Genomic DNA, 21339 nt, shown 5'->3' on the forward strand with positions numbered 1-21339 from the left:
TGGCATTCCCTTACACTGGGGAAATGAACCTTCAGAAGACCAAGAACTTCTCCTATTGAATATGCATATAATTAACATATAAATATCTACCTGCAGTTTTACATATAGCTATAAGTGTCAGTATGTAATGGTGTATTACTTTGATTTTTTTTAATAGTCCACACATAGCACAGAAGATTGGTTGCTTTGCATAAGGAAAGAGAAAATAAATGGTTAATAGCAAGAAAAGTAGAGAAACTCCAGGTCTGAGAGAGTTAAATGAATCATTTTTTTACTTGCAAGACTTGTTAGAACAGTTTATAAACCACTGTGCAATCTCACTGAGAAACAATGCAGTTTTTAGTATATCTCCAATTTTAACCCTTTAAATTTTATTCTTTTTTTTTCTATGAAGCAGACATAAGAATCGCATTTTATCTATGATGCTTGAGTTTTAACCTGAATTACATAGTGGACTTATTTCTATATTGCAAGCCACAGTCAAATGAAATAAATGCTCCTTACATTATGTGGATTAGGGGCTTCACTTAGATTTCTAATATACTGACAATCTCATCAGAAGTGAATGAAGCACTCCACTTGGGGGCCATCTCATGTATGCTGTCTCATTCCCAACATCATTTTCTATAAGAATATATATATATATATATACATATATATATATATATCTCAAATGGGCATGGCTGTATATTACAGTATATATTCAAAAATAATTTCTAATATGCAAACATATCAAGAAAATACAAGGCAAACTGCACATGGCTTTCTGTATTTTACACTCCTCTCTTCTGATAATAGGAAGTCAGAGATTTATTTTATTCTATAAAAAGATAAAGTCACGCTGGCACAGAATTTGAAAAACAGTTTATGTTTATACTTGGAAATGAAATCAAAGTACAGTGTTAATTTAGTGTCTTAATTTGCCATTATATTTTAGAATTACTATTAAAAGAATAAATGAAATTTTACAATCTATGCTTTCCAAACTTGGACATATTATGAATCATTTCTCAAACATTAGGTATCATTGAGGATCTGAGACTAGAGGAAATATACTGAAGTGCTAAATAAATTCATGGCTGCCTGATACCTACTATAAGTTTCCTTGGTTTGAATTCTCTAAATAAAGTACCCAAGGAAGGAAGCTGTATTTTTAGAAGGAATCCTATCTAATACTTTGATCGATAAATTAAATAGACATATAATCATCAAAAAATGGCAAAGGTGTGGTAAAACATTAGAATACAAAGTCAGACTATCAGTTAACTTGAGGGTATGTTCATGAAATCATCTTGAGTAAAGCTTCAAGTTCTGAAAAGGCAGAGGTGTATACATCCATTTAAAAACATTGATAAAGAAACTGAGGCACACATGCTTCCTTGGATGAGAGAAGTCTGTTGAAGAAACACACCAGAATACATACACAAAAGGATGGGAAGTCATGCTTTAAGAATGACCTGGTACCATTGAAATTTTATAACCTTTATTGGAGAGGGCATTGACTCTTCCTTTTCTTTTTCAGCAAATTCCATCAAGCAAAGGAAACCCAAGCTACTGTTGCCTCCTGCTCAAATTGGCAGTGCATCCTCAAAGACTGTACTCAAAGGGGATACCTTGTTGCTCGAGTGTTTTGCAGAGGGCCTGTGAGTACCTTGGCCTCAGCACAAGCTTTATCCCATCTAGTGTTTTAAAGACTGAGAAGTTGAGATTTTCCTGCATGCATGCTCATAGGTTACCATTTTTTTAAAGATATAAACATCATTCATGTTTCTCTGGGGAAATACATTTTTACTTCCTTACACCGAATTAAGGTTACAATTGAAATTGAGTTATAGGCTCTTGTCTTCATTGTGGCATCGGGAGTGCAGGGACCAAGGCAAACCTTAGTGAAGTGGATGGTCTACTGCTGTCCTTAAAGATGTGCATGAGTAACCACTCATCTACTGTAAGCCATGCTCTTCTTTCTTCTCTACTCTTTTGTACCACCCTGTTGTCTAGGGTTCTAGCTCCACTGTTATAGGACTACACGAGGTTACAGTCTATGCCCCAAGTGAGGTCCAGCCACCTAGGGTCAATAAGCCATCCCCTAAAAAAGTCAAATTTAAAAAAGAAATCTAGAAAAGAAATTATTCAACATGTTCATATTGGGCAGAGGAATAAAATGATCTGGAAACCCCTCCGAGGTTGGTTTTCTGATACTGAAGTAAGACTAAAGTTTAAGTAGAGGTCCAAGGATGTGCACGGTGACGAAATCACGGCAAGGTGTGGTTCCACATACATTTGCCTCATCAATCCTTGCCTGGACTTCAGTCTCATCCAGTAAGGTTATGAGGAGTTGTTAGAACTGTGTGGAATCTCTTTCCAGAGAACACATGTTTCCCCTCTGGTTGGCCTCTTTCCCTTCTCCCAGCATCAGATTCCTGGAAAAACTTTCAGTTCTTGGGCTCCAGCATTTTGTTGGTCTGATAACCTTATTAGAATCTATTCATTTGCACTACTCTCCTTTTAATTTCCAATGGTCTCTATTGTATGGGACCACCAGCTCCTGAATAATGACATGGAGATATATTTATTATCAATGCCTAGACTTTACAGTTAGGCTTGTTATCAAGTAGCTCTTAACTTGTTGACCTATTTATTCTAAGTTTTCTTACTTGTATCTAGTTAACTCTCATTATCCTCTGCCTGCTTCTTCTTCATCTCCCTGGCAAATCCCCCCCCCATATTCCCCAATATACACTCAATATCACACTTTTCCCAGAGTTCCTATCTCCTCCCAGAAGTCTCACCTTCTATTTCCTCTCTTTGCTATTGGCCATCATATTTTTATTCTACCAATCAGAAAGGGAGAGAGGGAATGTTTACAAAACACCAAGAATGGAAATACTTAATAATACCAAAGTTCAATATCAAATGTCTGCTGGTTGAGAAGTCAGCATTAATATGATATAGAAACAGTCTTTAGATAATAAATGAAAACATCGCTCCAACACTCTGTTTTTATAACATAAAATACTTGGTAGTGCAAAAGAATGTCCGGATGGTAAGATTTAGGGGAAGCACACATCAAAAGCTGGTCCACTGACACTTCCTCACATCGCCACCAGCAGAGTCCTGTTTCACTTCTACAAAAACCCTAAGGGTTAACATTTTGTCGTCTTTGAAGATTCTTGCCTCTGCTGAGTGACTTGTACATTCATGTAACTGGGGCCAGGGTCAGACGAGAGTTCACTATTTCTATAAGAATCCCTGCTGACTTGATAGTCTCCCATCTGTAATGCTTTGCAGAAAGGCATTCCATCTCCCAAATGATTCATTTGAGATGCCAATATTTTGTAAGTAATGGGAGTCTTTTTAATTATCTAGAATTTGAGGTGTATTAAGTAGTAATTAAAAGTGATATTTAAAAAATAAATGACCACCTTTGTTCATAATTCAGGGAAAATTTAAATAACTTGTTTGAAATTAGATTGTGAGGAAGAGGAAGGGTTTTAATTATTGTACAACTTCCATATTTTGCCCATTTCTCTTTTCAGCCAGGTTGCTTAGCACCTGTAAATCACCAATGTTCAGTGATAAATTATTTCAATACATTGTCACATGACCTCTATAAAGAAAGTTTGGCCTCCGTGTGCTTTCCTAAGATTTATGGTTATTTTATGTGTATGAGTATTTTGACTGCAGGTATGCCTGTGCACTTCCTGTGTGCAGTGCTCACCGAGACAAGAGGAGGCAAGAGAAATTTAGTGTTGGGATTCAAAGGATTAACCAAGGTCATCTGCCAGAAGAGCATGTGCTCTTCCCTGATAAGCCTTCTTTCTAGCCCTGTTCTCTTGTTTATATGAGAAGGTCAAAGCCTTGCCATCTGCTGTAACTCATAACTAACCACCTGCTGTCAGCATGGATTTATAGTGGTGGACATTAAATTCTTTCAGGCTTTGTCACTGTTCAGGTCAGCTCCTAAAGCCAGTCAAACCTTTGAGAGACTTTGCCCGTCATTTCCTCCCAATGCTGTCACTTACTTCTGGAGGTGACTGGCATCTGTTCAGATTGCCTTCCACCTACAAAGATATCCCCATGGGCCTTGTAGGGACTAGAATGTTGGGGAAGGCACACAGGACAAAGAAAATCGACATTCACAAGAGTTGTTCTTTGCAACACAATGATTCCTGACGTACTGTGCACTGTTAGAAGAAGAGATTTCAGGCACACACACACACACACACACACACACACAGACACACACACACACACACAGACACACACACACACACACACACACACTCATAATTGGTTTGAGTTAGAATATTCATTCGGTCTGGTCTTCCTTTGAATCTTCATTGCTGAATCCTCAAAAATACTATTGAAAAGAGTTTTGAAAGGACTTCACATATTTCTCAAGGACATTTATAAAGTAAAAAAATCACTGATTATAGTGGTAGCACTCTGTTATCATTACAACACATCAGTATTACGTCATTCTGTACATCATTGACTCAGTTCCCTCCCAACATTCCCTGGCTGTAAATATTCCCATGTGCAGTTTAGGCAAATGAAGCCCACAGAGCTCATACAAAAGCACAAGCACTTTTCCGAGCTGAATGGAACCTGAAGCCCATTCATCCCTATCTGTGCCCAAACCCTAAACTCCTCTAAGTGTAATACCATCAACATTTTTATTATCTAAATGGACCCTTTCAATTTAAACAGGGAAATCAGTGAGGAGTTTGTTTCTATCTGCTCTGAGGTGGCTGCATTAATCATACATTTAAGTAAACAATGATAATAAAGATGTTTGGGCTGTTAGCTAAGAATGCTTTGTATGCAAGCTTGAGGACTTCAGTGAGTTCTGAGAAAACCTCAGAAAAGATGCAAACCCACTTAGCAGTGGCAGGGATGTGGTGGGGGTGAGGAGATGAGTAGCAAGTGACAGAGCAGAAGACAAGACACCGATGTCCTCCTCTGACCTGTGTTTTTATGCACATACACCCACCTAGCACACACAACCCTGTACACACACACACACACACCCCAATGTTGACACTATTAATTAAGTCAGGGAAGCTTTGTTTGAAAGCTTAGAGCTTACAGATTCCCTGGAAATGGGGAGGAGTTAAGTGATATTTTGACTCTCTCTCTTTTTTTTTTTGGTTCTTTTCTTTTCTTTTTTTCTTTTTTTTCTTCCGGAGCTGGGGACCGAACCCAGGGCCTTGCGCTTCCTAGGCAAGCGCTCTACCACTGAGCTAAATCCCCAGCCCCGATATTTTGACTCTCATTAGGCGAGAAATGTCTTCACATCCCTGCCATCTTTCTGACAGTGAGAACATGCTGTTTTAATCATGTCCACTTACACGGTGTGTGTGGAATGAAAGCAAATTCATCATAAATTTAAGGTTATATGCTTTCTATGGATCCTACCTTTTAAACCAGAACCAGTAGAGAAGTTACACACATAAGAACTGAAACAAGGGGTTGGGGATTTAGCTCAGTGGTAGAGCGCTTGCCTAGGAAGCGCAAGGCCCTGGGTTCGGTCCCCAGCTCCGAAAAAAAAGAACCAAAAAAAAAAAAAAAGAACTGAAACAAGTATTTGAAGTTATGAAAACAAACAAAAATCATTAAACAACACAATTTCCTTTCAACCCGTCATTGTTCAGATTCTGTTGGCAAGTGCTCCTTAAAGAGAGACATGTCCAGAGTAAAGGAGACATTAACCTATCTGAACAAGCCATCCCTACTTACTATAATGCGTTAGTCTGATTTAAATCACTCTGTTTATAAGAAGTGAAGAGTGTTAGACGAATGATTTCTTTCATGAACAGAAGTAAAAGAGGAAATTGAGGAACGTGAGGTGCTTGCACTGCTGAAGCACAGAGTCCGGGAAATCTGTGTGGGAGGAACTGAGGCCCAGGGCAGCCTGTCACTTGGCAAATGGCCATTTTGACAGATGGTTTAAAAAGCAAGCAGGTAGGAGATTCAGATTCCAACTCCTGCTTGATGGCATGCTCTTTAGAGGACAACAGCTAATCAATGCACTTCCATATGTGTCTGTCTGTCTGTAATGACCATGTTTGAAGGAGGTCTGCCATGTGTGCTGGGCTTGGCAAAAAGCAGGGTGTTGTTACAAATCTTTGAGGTTAATCCTTTCGACCTTGAGAGAAAATAGCAAATGTTTGTTAAAAAGAACTTTATATTCACTTCCAATGTAATTGTTTCCTAATAACTGAGCTATTTTTTTTTTCATTTTCAGTGTGAACAAGTGATTTGAAATAACAGAAACAGATGATTGGAGACATTAATTTAATATCACTTGTAGATGACCTGATTCAATACCCAGCACCCACATGTGGTTCACTACCATCTGGAACTCCAGTTATAGGGGATCCAATGCCTTCTTCTAGCCCCAGGGCCATGAGATACGCATGTAGTACCCATACATACATGCAGACAAAATGCTCATAAGCACAAAATAATAATACATTTTGAAAATTATCACATACTTGGTGCCCAATTGAAAGCTTGACTACAAGCCTAAGACCATGCAGTTAGGAAGGATGGCCACTTATGAAAAGTAGAAATCAAATAGAACCCACTAAGAAAGAATGTAAATTTGATTCTGATAATTCATATTTACTTAGCTTCCTGGAGCATCAGATTTGGTAGTGATAAAACGATAATAATAATCCAGGTTACCCTTAGATCATTCTCGGAGTAGTGACTGAAAACCAGAAATACAGTAAATACCAGAATTATGCACTTTCTAAAGTGTCAGAGGAAAAAAGAGTTGTGCCCACTTATAGTTGTTCATCAGCAACACTACGAAGTCACAGTAGTCATGGGAAGTCATTTTTATGAGAAGGGATTTCCCTCACATGTTGAAACTAGATTCTGTTTTCCTTCACTGTAAGGCGTGTGGCAAGGTTATCCCTGCCTTTTGTTTTCCTTTTTTTTTTTTGTTTTGATCTTGTGAACCTTTCTTCCTAGTGCTCTGGAATTAGGGAGATTCCAGGTTCTTGTCTCCTCGCCTCTGTTCCCTGCAGAGCAGGAAAGCAAGATCTGTGCTGGGCACTCCAAGCTGCCCTGGAATGAAAAAACTGCTCCCCTATCCAGCCCACACACTTGGCTCCACTCCTAAGCCACTAGTATTGGCTTCATTAGGACTCCAGGGGGAGGAAGTTGTTTCCTGCCTCTGCTGGCTGCTGTGCCTTGTTGTTGAGAGTCACATAGGGAAGGGAGCTGTTCCACGGGGAGATTTTCACACTTGACAAATCCCTTGCAATATTATTTCTCTGGACTTCAGTTATCCATTTTGCATGCAGCTTCATTGATTCAGCAATCACGTGGAGTTAGCCTACTTCACAGAAAGGACAAGATTCCTAGGGAGAATAGCATTAAAGGAACGTGTCATGAAGCATACGTGTTAAACCTTGATACTTCACATGATGGTGTGTCCATTGGCAAGGCTGATAAACTTCGTGACTATGTAAAGTCAGCACGATAATAGTTATACTATGAGAGATTATTTATAATTGATATTTATTTATCTATGTATTCATTATATTTCTTGCAGACCAACTCCACAGATCGAGTGGAGCAAACTGGGTAGTGAATTACCAAAGGGAAGAGCAACAATTGAAATTCATGAAAAGACATTGAAGATAGAAAATGTCTCCTACCAGGACAGAGGAAATTATCGCTGTACAGCCAACAATTTGTTGGGGAAAGCCAGTCACGATTTTCACGTCATAGTAGAAGGTATGCCCCCATTAGGACTTAAGTTTTTACTTTCGAGAGAAAAGTAAGTACATACCATTACAGACTTTTGCCTGAACAATGTACTTGCCAAAAGTACATTGTTGATCATTAGTTTGGAGTTTTAGTTGTAGTGTGAGCACTGAATAATACTATATTTAATTAATTAGTCTTGTCATTTATCTCCCAAAACCATATAGAAGGCATAAATGTCAAGAAGAGAGCTCACGTAAGGCACTAAACATACAGTACTTCCATGGCAAGTTTAAACGGTCATTAAATCTACCCTCCTGTAAGGTTTTATTGCGTGGAATGATTTTTATTACAGTGCACACATGATGCTCGTAAATAAGGTCATGTTCATGAAACCAAACCTTATTGCAAGAACCTTGGAAGGAGGTTGGGAGTGCTTGCTAATCTTGCCAGTCAGCTTCGGTGTCTGTGATCAGAGTCAGATGAATGTCTTATATTATTCCTTATTCTAGTCTTTTTTTTTGTTCTGTACCCTTGCATTCAATATATCACCTAGGGCAAAATATGAAGAAACAATATGGCGCAAATACTATTTTTTATCAAATAGTACCAAAATGTATTACTTTCATCTTCTGCCCATAAACACTAGACTCTTGATCAACTAAGGTTTTCTGTGCTTTTTTGTCATTAAGGAATTTGGTGATGATGACGTCACTCTCATGAGTAGCATTCACAGTAATTAGATATCCAGGCTGTGGCTACAGTGCTGGAGTTGAGGTTGCTTGATCCTGCTGTAAATTTTATTAATACAGACTCCTTGCTGAGGATCTGGTCACAACCAGGCTTTCTGTCTGGGGTTAAATTAACTCTGTTCTTCAGACAAATGCAGTAGTCAATATCTTGTACCTTTGTACTTATGTAGTGCTGTGTTGGCTTACCTAGGCAGGAGGATCATCTCTCCCAGGCTGCCAGTTCATGACCTAGAGCTGTAGGATCTCCATTGATATTCTGATAACGTTCTCCCCGTTAAAGCTTCAGTTTGTGCAAGGAGCATGCCCATGGTGGCCTTTTGTTTTAATTAGGGGAAAAGACAAGAATTCCAGATACAAATTTCACTCACAAGTACATGTTCCAATAATTGACTGAGTCGAGTCTCTGGGCTAACACAATTTCTCACTATTTGCTGTACTATTTTCTCAGTTAAGGAGAGAACAGGAAAATTTAAAAAAAAGGGGGGGGGGAATTCATTTTGTTTGGATCAACAAAGCAAATCTTTCCAGAAGAGAACGTAATGTTAGACATTAACATCAACAATAAGTTATTCAAAAAGACATTTAGAAAAGAAGTTTGAAAGATGTGACTATAATTTTAGGTATTATTTGATACTTATCTATAACTTGGCTACATGTTTTGCAGGGGATATTTGCCCTAGTCCCTGGTGCCTCTCAGGCACATACATGTGTGCACACACACACAAACACACACACGCACACACACACGCACACACACACACACACACACACATACTTGAACCAGACATACATAATTATTAGCCGCTTCTACGCTGAGTTGCTGACTGTTAGAAAACCCTTCCAGATGGCTGCTGTGTTGCTACGGTAGCTGAATATTTTAACAATCTGGCCTCGGTTTTCTTGACTATTAAGACCAAAGCTTTCAAAAAGAATTGCAAATGCTGCAAAAATATTATACCAGAAAAATTAATTATGCAACTTAAAATGTTGACTGTAGGCTTCCAAAGGGATAGAGGTTTCTTGAACAAATTATCTCCACTATTTTTAAAATAGCTATCAGTGGTTTGAAGATGTAAATATTATTTTTAAGAAGAATATTGACTCACTTCCCTTGAGAGAATAGTAAACATACACTCAAAAGCATGTTTCAGCTTCTCCTCGCACCTGCATAGGAACAGGTGAGCATCGTCAAGAAGCGTTTGTCTCCCTAACGGGTGAAAGCAGAATCTGTAAAGATCACTAATTTCAGGAGCTGGCAAGTTGACTTTATTACATTTTCTTTGTGTCCTTGTATCTTCCTTTTCCCATCATTCTTTTACTTAGAAACCCAAATTAAATCAGGACTGTCATGTGGCAGAAAAGCAGTCCCCTCATGTATTTTGATCTTCTAGTCCATTGTGAAAATATCCTGTTTGGCTATGCACAAGCCAAGTTTGTAGCCTAACTGGTCTGTCATATTTCTTCTCAAGTCCCGTGAACTTGTACTTTAGACTAAAATAGCCTAAACATGTAACCAGATGCTATGTAACTCAAATTAACATATTTTCTGAGCACCTACACTATGGATTATTATATGTACAGTAATTACTAAGGTCCAGTGAAAATGGTCCAGTGGCTAAAGGGGCTTTCAACAAACCTGAATTATATCTTTGGAATCTACATAAAAACGAAAGGAAAGAACTGACTCTCTGAAGTTGTCTGCCACGGATGCACTATAGTAAAATAATAATAACAGCAACAGCAATAATAATAAAAATAAAGAAAAATAATGCATGAGTGTCACAGAAAACACAACTCCAGACATCAGTATGTCAGTAACACTCAAATGATAAGAAAAGAAAGAAAACAATGCCCCTCCAACATTTTGTATGCTGTCCACTTTGGAATCAGTGCAGGCTGTTCAATTTCAGAAATACAACATGAATCATTTTGCACACCTGTGCAGTCCTTAATATTATCCAAAGTACTCTGCAGTATCTAAATGCCACATGCGGAAACTTAGTCCAATCAATGATAGCATGTATACCTTATTTTGAATTAATAAATTCATTTCCAAGAAATTGGTAGAATGCTTACCTAATGTGCATAAGACCCTTGGTTCAATCCCCAGCACCACATAATCTGACTCTGATAGTGCACACCTGTATTCGCAGCACTTGGGAGGAGGAGGCAGGAGGCATCAACAGTTCATGACCATCCTAAGCTACACAGGAAGCAGAAGCCTGCCTGATGTACATGAGATGTTGTTCCATGAAATCAAGAATATAAATATTAAGTAGGCCTCTGTGATTTAAAAAATTACTAAAAATGTTCACTGTATTGCATGTTTCATAGATACCAAATTTCCTGTTTTATTTGAGTTTTGGTATCATAGTAAACATCTATAGTTTGCTTACAATGTTGTTATGATTCATGCATTGACATCTCCATTTTGGACACCATAAATTTAACTTATTATCTTGCATTTGTTTTCTTATTATGACTAATCTGGTGAAATTTTAGCATAAGCATCTTTTATCAGCTACCACATATCTCAGGCATGTGAAGAAAAGATTGGGACCCCAATGGTTTCTTCCCCTACATTTTCAGGTTTTCCCATCCTTTCTTTCATCTTTGGTCTCTTCTCTAATCCCTTGACTAAAAATTACCTACACACAGTTGTGTGACGTGAGCCAATTCTCTGACCCTGCATCTCAGCCATGTTGAATTCTTCATCAAGCTCCTATGTCCTCAGGCTCACAACAATGTCTTTGTGAACCAAGTAGCTGTCAAATAAATATTATGTTCATTAAATCTATGTCATGGGAGACTGAATGACCAGACAGTGAGGATTATTTCCCACCCAAGATACTTTAGGCTTTATTATTTTTCTTATGTCTATTCCACTGAAGTCTTTAGTGTTATTCCTAAAGTTCTACTTAAAAGTCAACCCTATACATCTATTTGGAGACATTCAGAGACAGGAAGAAACAAGACAGCAAGCTTCAACCCTAGCTCTCTTGAGATTGCTGTTCTAGGAACTCTCTGTGCTGACTTCAATATTGAAGTGCTAAAGAGTCAACTAGCAAAATCAACAGTGAGATTCTCAGCCTGAACTGCACTTAATAGTCACAGCTAGCTTAAGGGGGGAGGGGAGAGAAACATCTAAACATCTAAATGAATGAGGACGTTCTTTTAAAACTTATAAAGAAGGGCCATGTTAATGCATAGGGATGAATTCTATGAACTTCTAAATGTTTGAAACTTCCTACATCACTTGATAGATACAGGGGAGGAAAGAAGTGTGTTGAAAATGCAAAGGCTTAACTGGACAGATAAAATGACCTTGATTTCTAGTTATCACGCACAAGATACCAGTCCATGAGAACTTTCTCCATAGTTTGGCATGTCTCTGTTGTTTCCCCAGAGGCTCTGTTCTGAGATCCATGGAATGGCCAGAACAGGAAATGAGAATTTTTTTCTCTGATGACCCTGAAGAAGATTAGATGAATTCTCCAAAGCTTGGTATTATTTTCATAAGGTCAAAGGCTAGATGAACCAATACCTCAGCCCTTCATTTGCTTCTGACAGTAATATCTCTTTATATAGGTGTGCAAAGATATATTCATATCAAAGGTTAATGAAATTCATAGACTGAGGCTAGTGATTGGAAAATTGATTTTTATTATACAGGGGAATGAAATAATATTTTGATTCCAGAATCTTTATTTCTACATACTTGGAAAGGAACACTCATATATTCTACTGTATTCATAATGGTTTGCATATTCATGGTGCTTTCTCCCTATAACTTGCACATGTTGAATTTTGTTGTGGTGGTTACATAAAGAGACTGAGAAAGAAATTTAAAAGAGAAGGGTATAGAGAGATGTCTCAGCAGTTAGGAGCATATGATGCTCTTCCAGATATATGTTTGCTTCCCAATACAGATGTTGAACAGATACCCACCAATATAACTACCCATGACACACAAACAAAATAAACCTTTAAATACAATGTCATATAGTAAGTCTTCATCTTCAAAATGAAATTCAGTTTCTAATTTAGACCACTGTACTTTATGCTAAGGGACTAAATATTTTTAGAGTAATCTATTATAAAACACAGGCGTTTAACATGAAAATTAACAATTGAGTCCATACCCTGTTTGGAGATTCTAAAGTTATATGTATCTTGTACACACATAGACTTGCCAGAATTTCCTATTTGTATGTTTCTCTTAGCTTTTAATAAATTTAATTTTCCCATGGGATTCCCTTTCTTTCTTTTACTAAAATCATTTTAAACATATTTTCACTTTATACATGTACATACCTTTTAAAAGTTTCTTTTTTTAACCAACACAAAAATCCACAGTTCTTGGGGGAAATGGACAAGCTAAAGTCGTTACTACTTTAAATTTTCATTAAGCTACTTCTGAGATTAATTATCAACTCTGCACATGGGTCTGGGAAATTGCTCAGTGGTTGGAGAGCACCGGCTGCTATTTCAAAGGGCCCTGCTTTAGTTCACAGCGTCTACATGGTAGCTCACAACTCTCTGTAACTCTAACCAAGGTGTCTGATGATGACTTCTGTCCTCTATGGGCACAAGGTATCCAAGAAGGTCATACATAGCTCTACATGCTGGCAAACAACAACAACAACAACAACAACAACAACAACAACACCAATAATAATATTCATGCACACTTCTAGTCTTACATTAACTGTTGTCATAGTGCTATCCTGATGGTGACAAGATGTGACAGCAATGTTTGCAATCCAGACATGTGTCTTGCTCTCTTCTGAGACTTCAGTTGGAATTATGCATTTGAAGTTTTATGCATGAAAAGATGAAGATCATTTATTTGTTCCTAGTTTTTCTGCTTTGTTTCCAATGATAAAAGTCAAATGTTCTTAGTTTCCCTTCCTGCCCTTTGCAAGAACATGTCTTGCAAATTATCTTTTTCAAGTTGATAAGCTATTCATATGGTATGTAAATGCTAGAGTCAATAATCAAGGAACAAGGTCTTACAAATTTTATTGTTTTTTTAAAAAACACTCTGAATCTATTTCCTGTATATCCACATTTTCAGCTCCTTTGCTGCATCTTGAGTAGAAACAGTAGCCAGCTTTAAATGAATTTACCATCTGCTTAGCCCTCCCTCATGTTTCAGTAGGAAGAATGTATACAGTTAAGGCGGTTGTATATTTTTAGTATGCAGATTTATATACATGTTCACTCTGTAATATAAGCACACACACACACACACACACACACACACACACACACACATCTTGCTTTGTAGAACTTAACAGTAGGAGCTGCTATGGAATACTGTGTAGTGTCTGCCCTCTGCTGGTTTACGGTAGGAATACAGACCTACTTCAGTGTGGTGGATTGTTTGCTATGCAAACACATTCTGGAAATTTCTTTGTTTTGTCTTCAGAGCCTCCCCGCTGGAAAAAGAAGCCTCAGAGTGCCGTGTACAGCACAGGGAGCAACGGTATCTTGTTGTGTGAAGCAGAAGGAGAACCCCAGCCCACAATCAAATGGAGAGTCAATGGCTTGCCGATTGAAAGTGAGTTAACAACTTAACCAAAGATCTGAGAGTGACACGGTAGGAAATGCAGCAATTGAATGGAATAGCATATGGTCAGACAGTTTGGAGATGTATGACGTAGATGGCATGGGCTGTGCTAGCATAAAACATTGCCAGAAAATCTTCAGGTGCTTCCTTATGGGCAGTTTGATGACAAACAGCACAATGGAAAAGACATGGATAGTGTTTATGCATATACTAACTTAATTATAAATATTATGTTACATATACTTATTTATATAATTAAGTAGTGACCTAATGACTGAATTAGGAATAGGATTAATGCAAACCGGCCCTTGTTCCCACCATTGAGAAGCAATGATAGAATAACCGAGTAGATGAAAGCCTAAGTTGGAAGTTGATATTTTTTCTACCCATGCAACATTCTCAACTCATGGCTCTCCCCTGCCCAGAACATCTATTGGCCCCACTTTACTTCCGTGTTGTGGCCAGGGCACACGTGATGCCCAAAACTCTACATGACACAGCAGCTCCCAAGCTGCTCTTGACAACACTAGAACATCCCCTTGAGTCTGGTCCACATTGGTTGGCCATAGAAAAAAGGAAATGGACCAGTCTGGGACCAGTTTCCTCAGTGCACAGGTCTGCAAACCCCAGAGCTTTTCATTGGAGCCCAGAGCTGAGGCTATTCTGAAGGTATTTGTTTGGGCAGGAGGACAGAACCTATGTTGTATGTTATGTTCTACTCAAGTAACTCAACGGGAAAACATACTAAGTGCAGGTGTGGGGCTCCCATTTCTTTCTTTGTCCTGGTCCCCTACATTAGCAGTGTCTCCGTGTGGTTCACAAACCGAAGCCATCCCATCTCAAGCTGGTCACTGAATCGTCTTAGTTTCAGTTCTGCAGAATGGAAACAGTGGTAGTTGGTAGTGTTTGAAGGAGGTTAATTTGCCAGCTACCTAAGGTTATAATTTATCTGTAGAGTTCTTGGATGGTTTATGAACTCTGGAGCCGCGCTGCCTGTGTTTGCTTGCTCATCCTAACATTTGCAAGCTGTGGGACTGAGAATGCAACTGAGCCTCTTAAAACCTGTTTGTTCTATTTTTTTATAAGCAAAACAGAGATGGAAATAGCTGTGACTTGTGGGTTTGCTATGTGGCCTGAGAAAAACACCACTCAGAATATTTTGCACAGGATCTGGCATAACACAGCAATTGTGGGAGAAGGATACAGGAGGGTGAGGAGTGCAAGCCCTGATACTTGAATCACTGACCTGACTGAAGCACCTTAAGGGTGGACCAAGGAAGCCACTTTATGAACCCCACAGATTAGGGGTTCTCTCTGGCTTGATCAGAGAAGATTCAGTGAATAGTGGCTAATATAGAGCCCTATAACTGTACAAAGTGCTAAGGGTAATTGACAATGTGTCCTTAGCCCTAAATGGGACATCTGTATCCTTTGTAGAAGTTCAGGGAATATCACAGAAGAGGGAGCTGAAGCAATGTAAGAGCTGGGGGATGGGAGCAGTGCTATGAAAGGCTGTTTTCTGGACAGGAAGGAGCCATTGCACCCATAAACTCATGGCATGTATTTTAACTGAGTAAGATCTGTCAATCAAAACTTCAGCACTGATGGCTGTGGGAGATTTATAAGGCATCACCTGTAGCTGAGGAGTTATTGGTATTTGACGGATGCTAAAGGAGAGGTGACATGTTTCTCTTGGTGTACAGCAAGTGGCAGGTTGCCATGCTCCAGTGGATAACCCTTATCCAGGTAGGACAGACCTAATTGGATTCAGTGAGTTATAAAAAGGCAAGAGAATATAGTGGGGAAGGTCGTGTTGTTGAGAGATTCATAGATAGGAAGTAGGTAGGTACCAAGGAGAGTGTAAAGTTCAAGACGCAAGGTAGATTAATGGTTATAAAAGTACATGCTTTGAAAGGATGAAAAAAGTAAGGAAATTGGCTCCCATCAGCTGCCTGTGAGTGCTTTTTGAGTGGAGAGAAGAGTACATTAGATGCTTCCCCAGGTGCCTGTGTCTGTACAAATGAAAGAAAACAGAACAGATTGGCTTAAGCTCAAAGTATAGGAGGGGCCATGAGGAAGGGCATGTGTTTGCTAGTGAAATTATTCAGTAGAATGAATTTACCATCATCAGAGCATAGACAGTGATAAGTCCTGGCTATGGTCTTGAGATTTTAATGAGGACAGATGGATAATCATATAGGGTTTTGTTAGAAGAGTTTGAGTGAAATGTTATGGTTGGTTTGTTTGTAATGTCCTGGAGTTTGAACTGCTGTTCCTCCCATATGACTTGACTTTACTACTGTGCTATATCCCCAGTCCTTGTAATGTTTGTATTAAAGGAATTTTCTAGTCCTTGAATGCATCCTTTAACTCTATGACTGCAAAACGGTGACCGAAAGACGCCGAGTCCTTGGGCTAGACATGTTGTCAGAGTGGTCAGGTAGTGGATATTTCAACGTAGAACCAACAGATTTGTTGGTGGATGAGAAAGAAATAACTGTATTCACCAGAAACCTAGGAAGGACTGAAGCCAGGCAGGCTGGGAGGAACAAGCGTTGCAGTTTCTACAGCTCCTGAGCACAGTATCTTTTCTATTCCTTGCAACAGGCCCACTGTGTGATGACCGTTTGACTAATAGAAGATTTAAAATCTCACAGGAAGTATATTTTTAGAAAACCATAATCTTAGTGTATCTTGTTTCTAAATTAGATACCAGTAAATACAGAGGTTAATTATCTATGTAACCTTTTCTGAGATCACATGCAGGATTTCTGAGAGTGCCTTGGAGAAACAGATCTCTTTATTCCTCACTTCTCAGGCACAATGATGAGGCTCACTGGAATTACAGCATTTACCTGAAGACACAGCACAAGGAAATTCAGAGCTAGAATGGAACATGGTAAAAAGAGCAAATTTGAGTAGAGGTTTCTCCGACCATATTGTCTTATTTTTGTTGAACTTATGAAAGAGAAACATCTAGGAAGAATTATGGGATTATGTTAGGGCTAGTATATTTTGGTAGATAACTATTAAAAGTTACATTTTCCTGAGACTTTAGAACAGTTCCTGTTCTAAACAGTTCCTAGCTCTGGACTGGGTACTCTCTGAAGATCATTGGCAGGGATTAGACCTAGTTATTGTGAGACAGTAGAGTTGCTTTCTCTAATAACTTATTCTTATCTTGACTTGAAGCTACTCTGAAGCCAGAAGCTGCAGGTCTCTGGATCTGCTGACACTTGTTGCTAATAGCATGTGATTAGGTAAAGGATTTATTGCTAGTGCTGCCTTCTGTGACCAGATAGTCAGAAGCCTTTCACTGGCCTGTCTGGTTAACTCTTTGTGAACCAAAGAGGAAGGAAAGGTAAAGAATTAAAGATGTGTTAGACAGGCAAATATGTACAGACACATATACATTCATACATACATTTACATTTTCCTTTATATTCTCATTCACACATTTAACACACTCACATTTTTCTTGGACCCAACCACCTGTCTCATACACTCCACAAGTATTCATACATACTTGCATACCTACACATACACCTACATATATGTACAAAGAGACATATATGTTTGGGTGGAGGGATGGATGGATGGATGGATGGATGAATGAATGAATGAATGGATGGATGGTTGGGGCAAGAGATCCCCAAGCCAAACCATTCAACCAACAAATTTATTTCTTTTCTCTGGCTTTTATATAACTTCTTAGAAAAAAGTTCTTTAGAAAATTACCTCAGATTAAAATATTACAAAAAACGGTAGTCACAGAAGGATGTTGATAAGAAATTCAAAGCAGTGTTTCATTCTAATAGGTTAATTATAAGTTCAGTTTTGGATTCTTCCTTGGACATAATTGTTTTTACTTAAACACAAATTTGTTTGAAGCTTACTTCTCTTTCTAGTGTGATTATGAGAGCTCATTGTATGTCTTACTATGAAGCCTTTACTTACTATTATGAGGATTAGGCGTGCTCTGTTCTTGGTTCTAACATTATTATATCTTTCTAGCAAAACAACTAAGACTTAAAATTTTCTTCCTAAAATGATTTGGATCAAATCAGGAATTCTGTAGAATCATTAATTCACACACACTGCACTAATTAATGAAAGTCATCTTTATGTCGATCTGCAGGATATCTAGTCAATACAGTGGGCTAATGCCCAGGGAGTATTATATTTCATAGAGACAGGACAGGCACATCCGCTGGAAGAAGTAATCCTGAGATGAGGTCTCGTTGGAACCTCGCCATCTAGCTCATCTGCCCCAGACCACGCACAAACAGTGGGACACTTCCAGGAAGGTCATATGCTAGCCTTAATGACTCCTGACAAATTCTCCTTTGATAGTTTCTATCCTTTCCCAGAACAAGAGCTAAGTGTGGCCTAATAGTTTTCATGTACACAGGATGATGTGTTTTTAATTCTTCTTTTGCAATGCTATGTTGATGTGAAGCTCATCTTAGAGTCTTTGATGCAAGAAGGTATACATTGGTGATAAGATTAGCTCTGCCAGCCTTAAGTATAGGGAGAAAGGAAGAGCTCAGTGACTCAGTCCCTCGTGGTACCTTTATGATCAGTAATAAAGAAATTAGAAGCCTATCCGTCATGATAATCCTGAAGAGGTATGTCTTAGTCAGGGTTTCTATTCCTACACAAAACATAATATCCATGAAGCAAGTTGGGGAGGAAAGGGTTTATTCAGCTTACACTTCCAGATTGCTATTCATCATCAAAGGAAGTCAGGACAGGAACTCACACAGAGTAGGAACTTGGAGGCAGGAGCTGATGCAAAGGCCATGGAGGAGTGCTGCTTACTGGCTTTCTTCTTCTGCCTTGCTCAGCTTGCTTTCTTATAGAAACCAAGACTACCAGCCCAGGGATGGCACCACCCACAATGTGCGGGATCCTGCCCGTTTGATCCCTAGTTGAGAAAATGCCTTACAGCTTTGTCTCATGGAGGCATTTCCTCAATTGAGGCTCATTTCTCTATGATAATTCCAGCTTGTGTCAAGTTGACACACAAAACCAGACAGTACACGGTAGCTGATAAATTATCTCCAAGTTTTGTGTTACCTTTTGATGTTGTTATAAAAATTTACCAAAATTTGGTGGGTTGAGCCTGTACAATTTTGCTGTTATATAATTCTGCAATTTAGAAGGTCAGTGCAAGACATACTAGAAAGACAGCAAAGTATCTCTCTCCCTTTCCCTCTTCCTCTTTGCCACTCTCCTTTATTTCTATCCCTATTGCCTTTTGAGTTATTACAGGCTCCTCACGTTCTTCATCCATAGATCTCTTTCTCCATCTTTATAGATGACATTGCTATTTTCTCATCATCATACTGTTCTGCTTTTATAGCCTGATAAGAGTTCAGATCTTCATGAAACACTGTAGTTACACAGAGCCAACTTAGACAACAGAATAACTTCTCTAGCACCAAGTCCCTGGGATTACCTACATCTAGATGGTTTCTTTTGTAGGCGAGGCACACAGCCCTAATTTGTGAGTGACAGTCAGGACCTATTTTTCTACCTACTGACAGAAAACGTTGATAAATAAAACATCATGCTTTGTCCTTATTTCAAGTGTTTCCACAAAACATTTAGCCACTGTCTGGTGATGCCTGCTCTTTAGTGTTTGAAAACACACTATACATCTTCAGAGACATCACAGTGGACCAGAGAAATGCACACATTATAGTTCTAGTGAGAAGAGAAAAATAATGCATAAAATGGTCTTTCAATATGGAGTAGTTCTTTCCCCAGACAAAAACTTTAATATAGTTGTTATTTTGTATGATGGAAATCAAGGAAAAATTATTTATAGATGTGGTTTAAACTAAAATTTTTTGAATTGTTGTCCCTCCTCTCAATAATTCTAGCCCAAAATTATCTTATTTCCTACTGTCTTTCTGTTGGGGCATAGCAAATGTTTGGGATTAAGAGCCAGATGCTATAACAAAAAACCCAGGATAGCTAAAGCTATCCTCAACAATAAAAGGACTTCAGGGGGAATCACTATCCCTCAACTCAAGCAGTATTACAGAGCAATAGTGATAAAAACTGCATGGTATTGGTACACAGACAGACAGATAGACCAATGGAATAGAATTGAAGACCCAGAAATGAACCCACACACCTATGGTCACTTGATTTTTGACAAAGGAGCCAAAACCATCCAATGGAAAAAAGATAGCATTTTCAGCAAATGGTGCTGGTTCAACTGGAGGGCAACATGTAGAAGAATGCAGATTGATCCATGCTTATCACCCTGTACAAAGCTTAAGTCCAAGTGGATCAAGGACCTCCACATCAAACCAGACACACTCAAACTAATAGAAGAAAAACTAGGGAAGCATCTGGAACACATGGGCACTGGAAAAAATTTCCTGAACAAAACACCAATGGCTTATGCTCTAAGATCAAGAATCGACAAATGGGATCTCATAAAACTGCAAAGCTTCTGTAAGGCAAAGGACACTGTGGTTAGGACAAAACGGCAACCAACAGATTGGGAAAAGATCTTTACCAATCCTACAACAGATAGAGGCCTTATATCCAAAATATACAAAGAACTCAAGAAGTTAGACTGCAGGGAGACAAATAACCCTATTAAAAAATGGGGTTCTGAGCTAAACAAAGAATTCACAGCTGAGGAATGCCGAATGGCCGAGAAACACCTAAAGAAATGTTCAACATCTTTAGTCATAAGGGAAATGCAAATCAAAACAACCCTGAGATTTCACCTCACACCAGTGAGAATGGCTAAGATCAAAAACTCAGGTGACAGCAGATGCTGGCGAGGATGTGGAGAAAGAGGAACACTCCTCCATTGTTGGTGGGGTTGCAGACTGGTAAAACCATTCTGGAAATCAGTCTGGAGGTTCCTCAGAAAATTGGACATTGAACTGCCTGAGGATCCAGCTATACCTCTCTTGGGCATATACCCAAAAGATGCCTCAACATATAAAAGAGACACGTGCTCCACTATGTTCATCGCAGCCTTATTTATAATAGCCAGAAACTGGAAAGAACCCAGATGCCCCTCAACAGAGGAATGGATACAGAAAATGTGGTACATCTACACAATGGAATATTACTCAGCTATCAAAAACAACGAGTTTATGAAATTCGTAGGCAAATGGTTGGAACTGGAAAATATCATCCTGAGTGAGCTAACCCAATCACAGAAAGACATACATGGTATGCACTCATTGATAAGTGGCTATTAGCCCAAATGCTTGAATTACCCTAGATCCCTCGAACAAACGAAACTCAAAACGGATG

At 38.7% G+C, this 21339-nt stretch overlaps 1 protein-coding gene across 8 annotated transcripts in view; it reads left to right on the top strand.

The window, feature by feature from the left end:
* Positions 1-21339, top strand: part of Chl1 (cell adhesion molecule L1-like) — a 216366-nt gene that overhangs the window by 152948 nt on the left and 42079 nt on the right. For all 8 annotated transcript variants that reach the window (NM_001427108.1, XM_087659529.1, XM_087659528.1 and 5 more), the window contains 3 exon segments: positions 1523-1643; positions 7568-7752; positions 13906-14037. In NM_001427108.1, the coding sequence (NP_001414037.1) occupies positions 1523-1643; positions 7568-7752; positions 13906-14037 (438 nt within the window).

Source organism: Rattus norvegicus, chromosome 4 (assembly GCF_021556685.1).
Source record: "Rattus norvegicus strain SHRSP/BbbUtx chromosome 4, alternate assembly SHRSP_T2T, whole genome shotgun sequence".
Taxonomy (NCBI): Eukaryota; Metazoa; Chordata; class Mammalia; order Rodentia; family Muridae; genus Rattus; species Rattus norvegicus.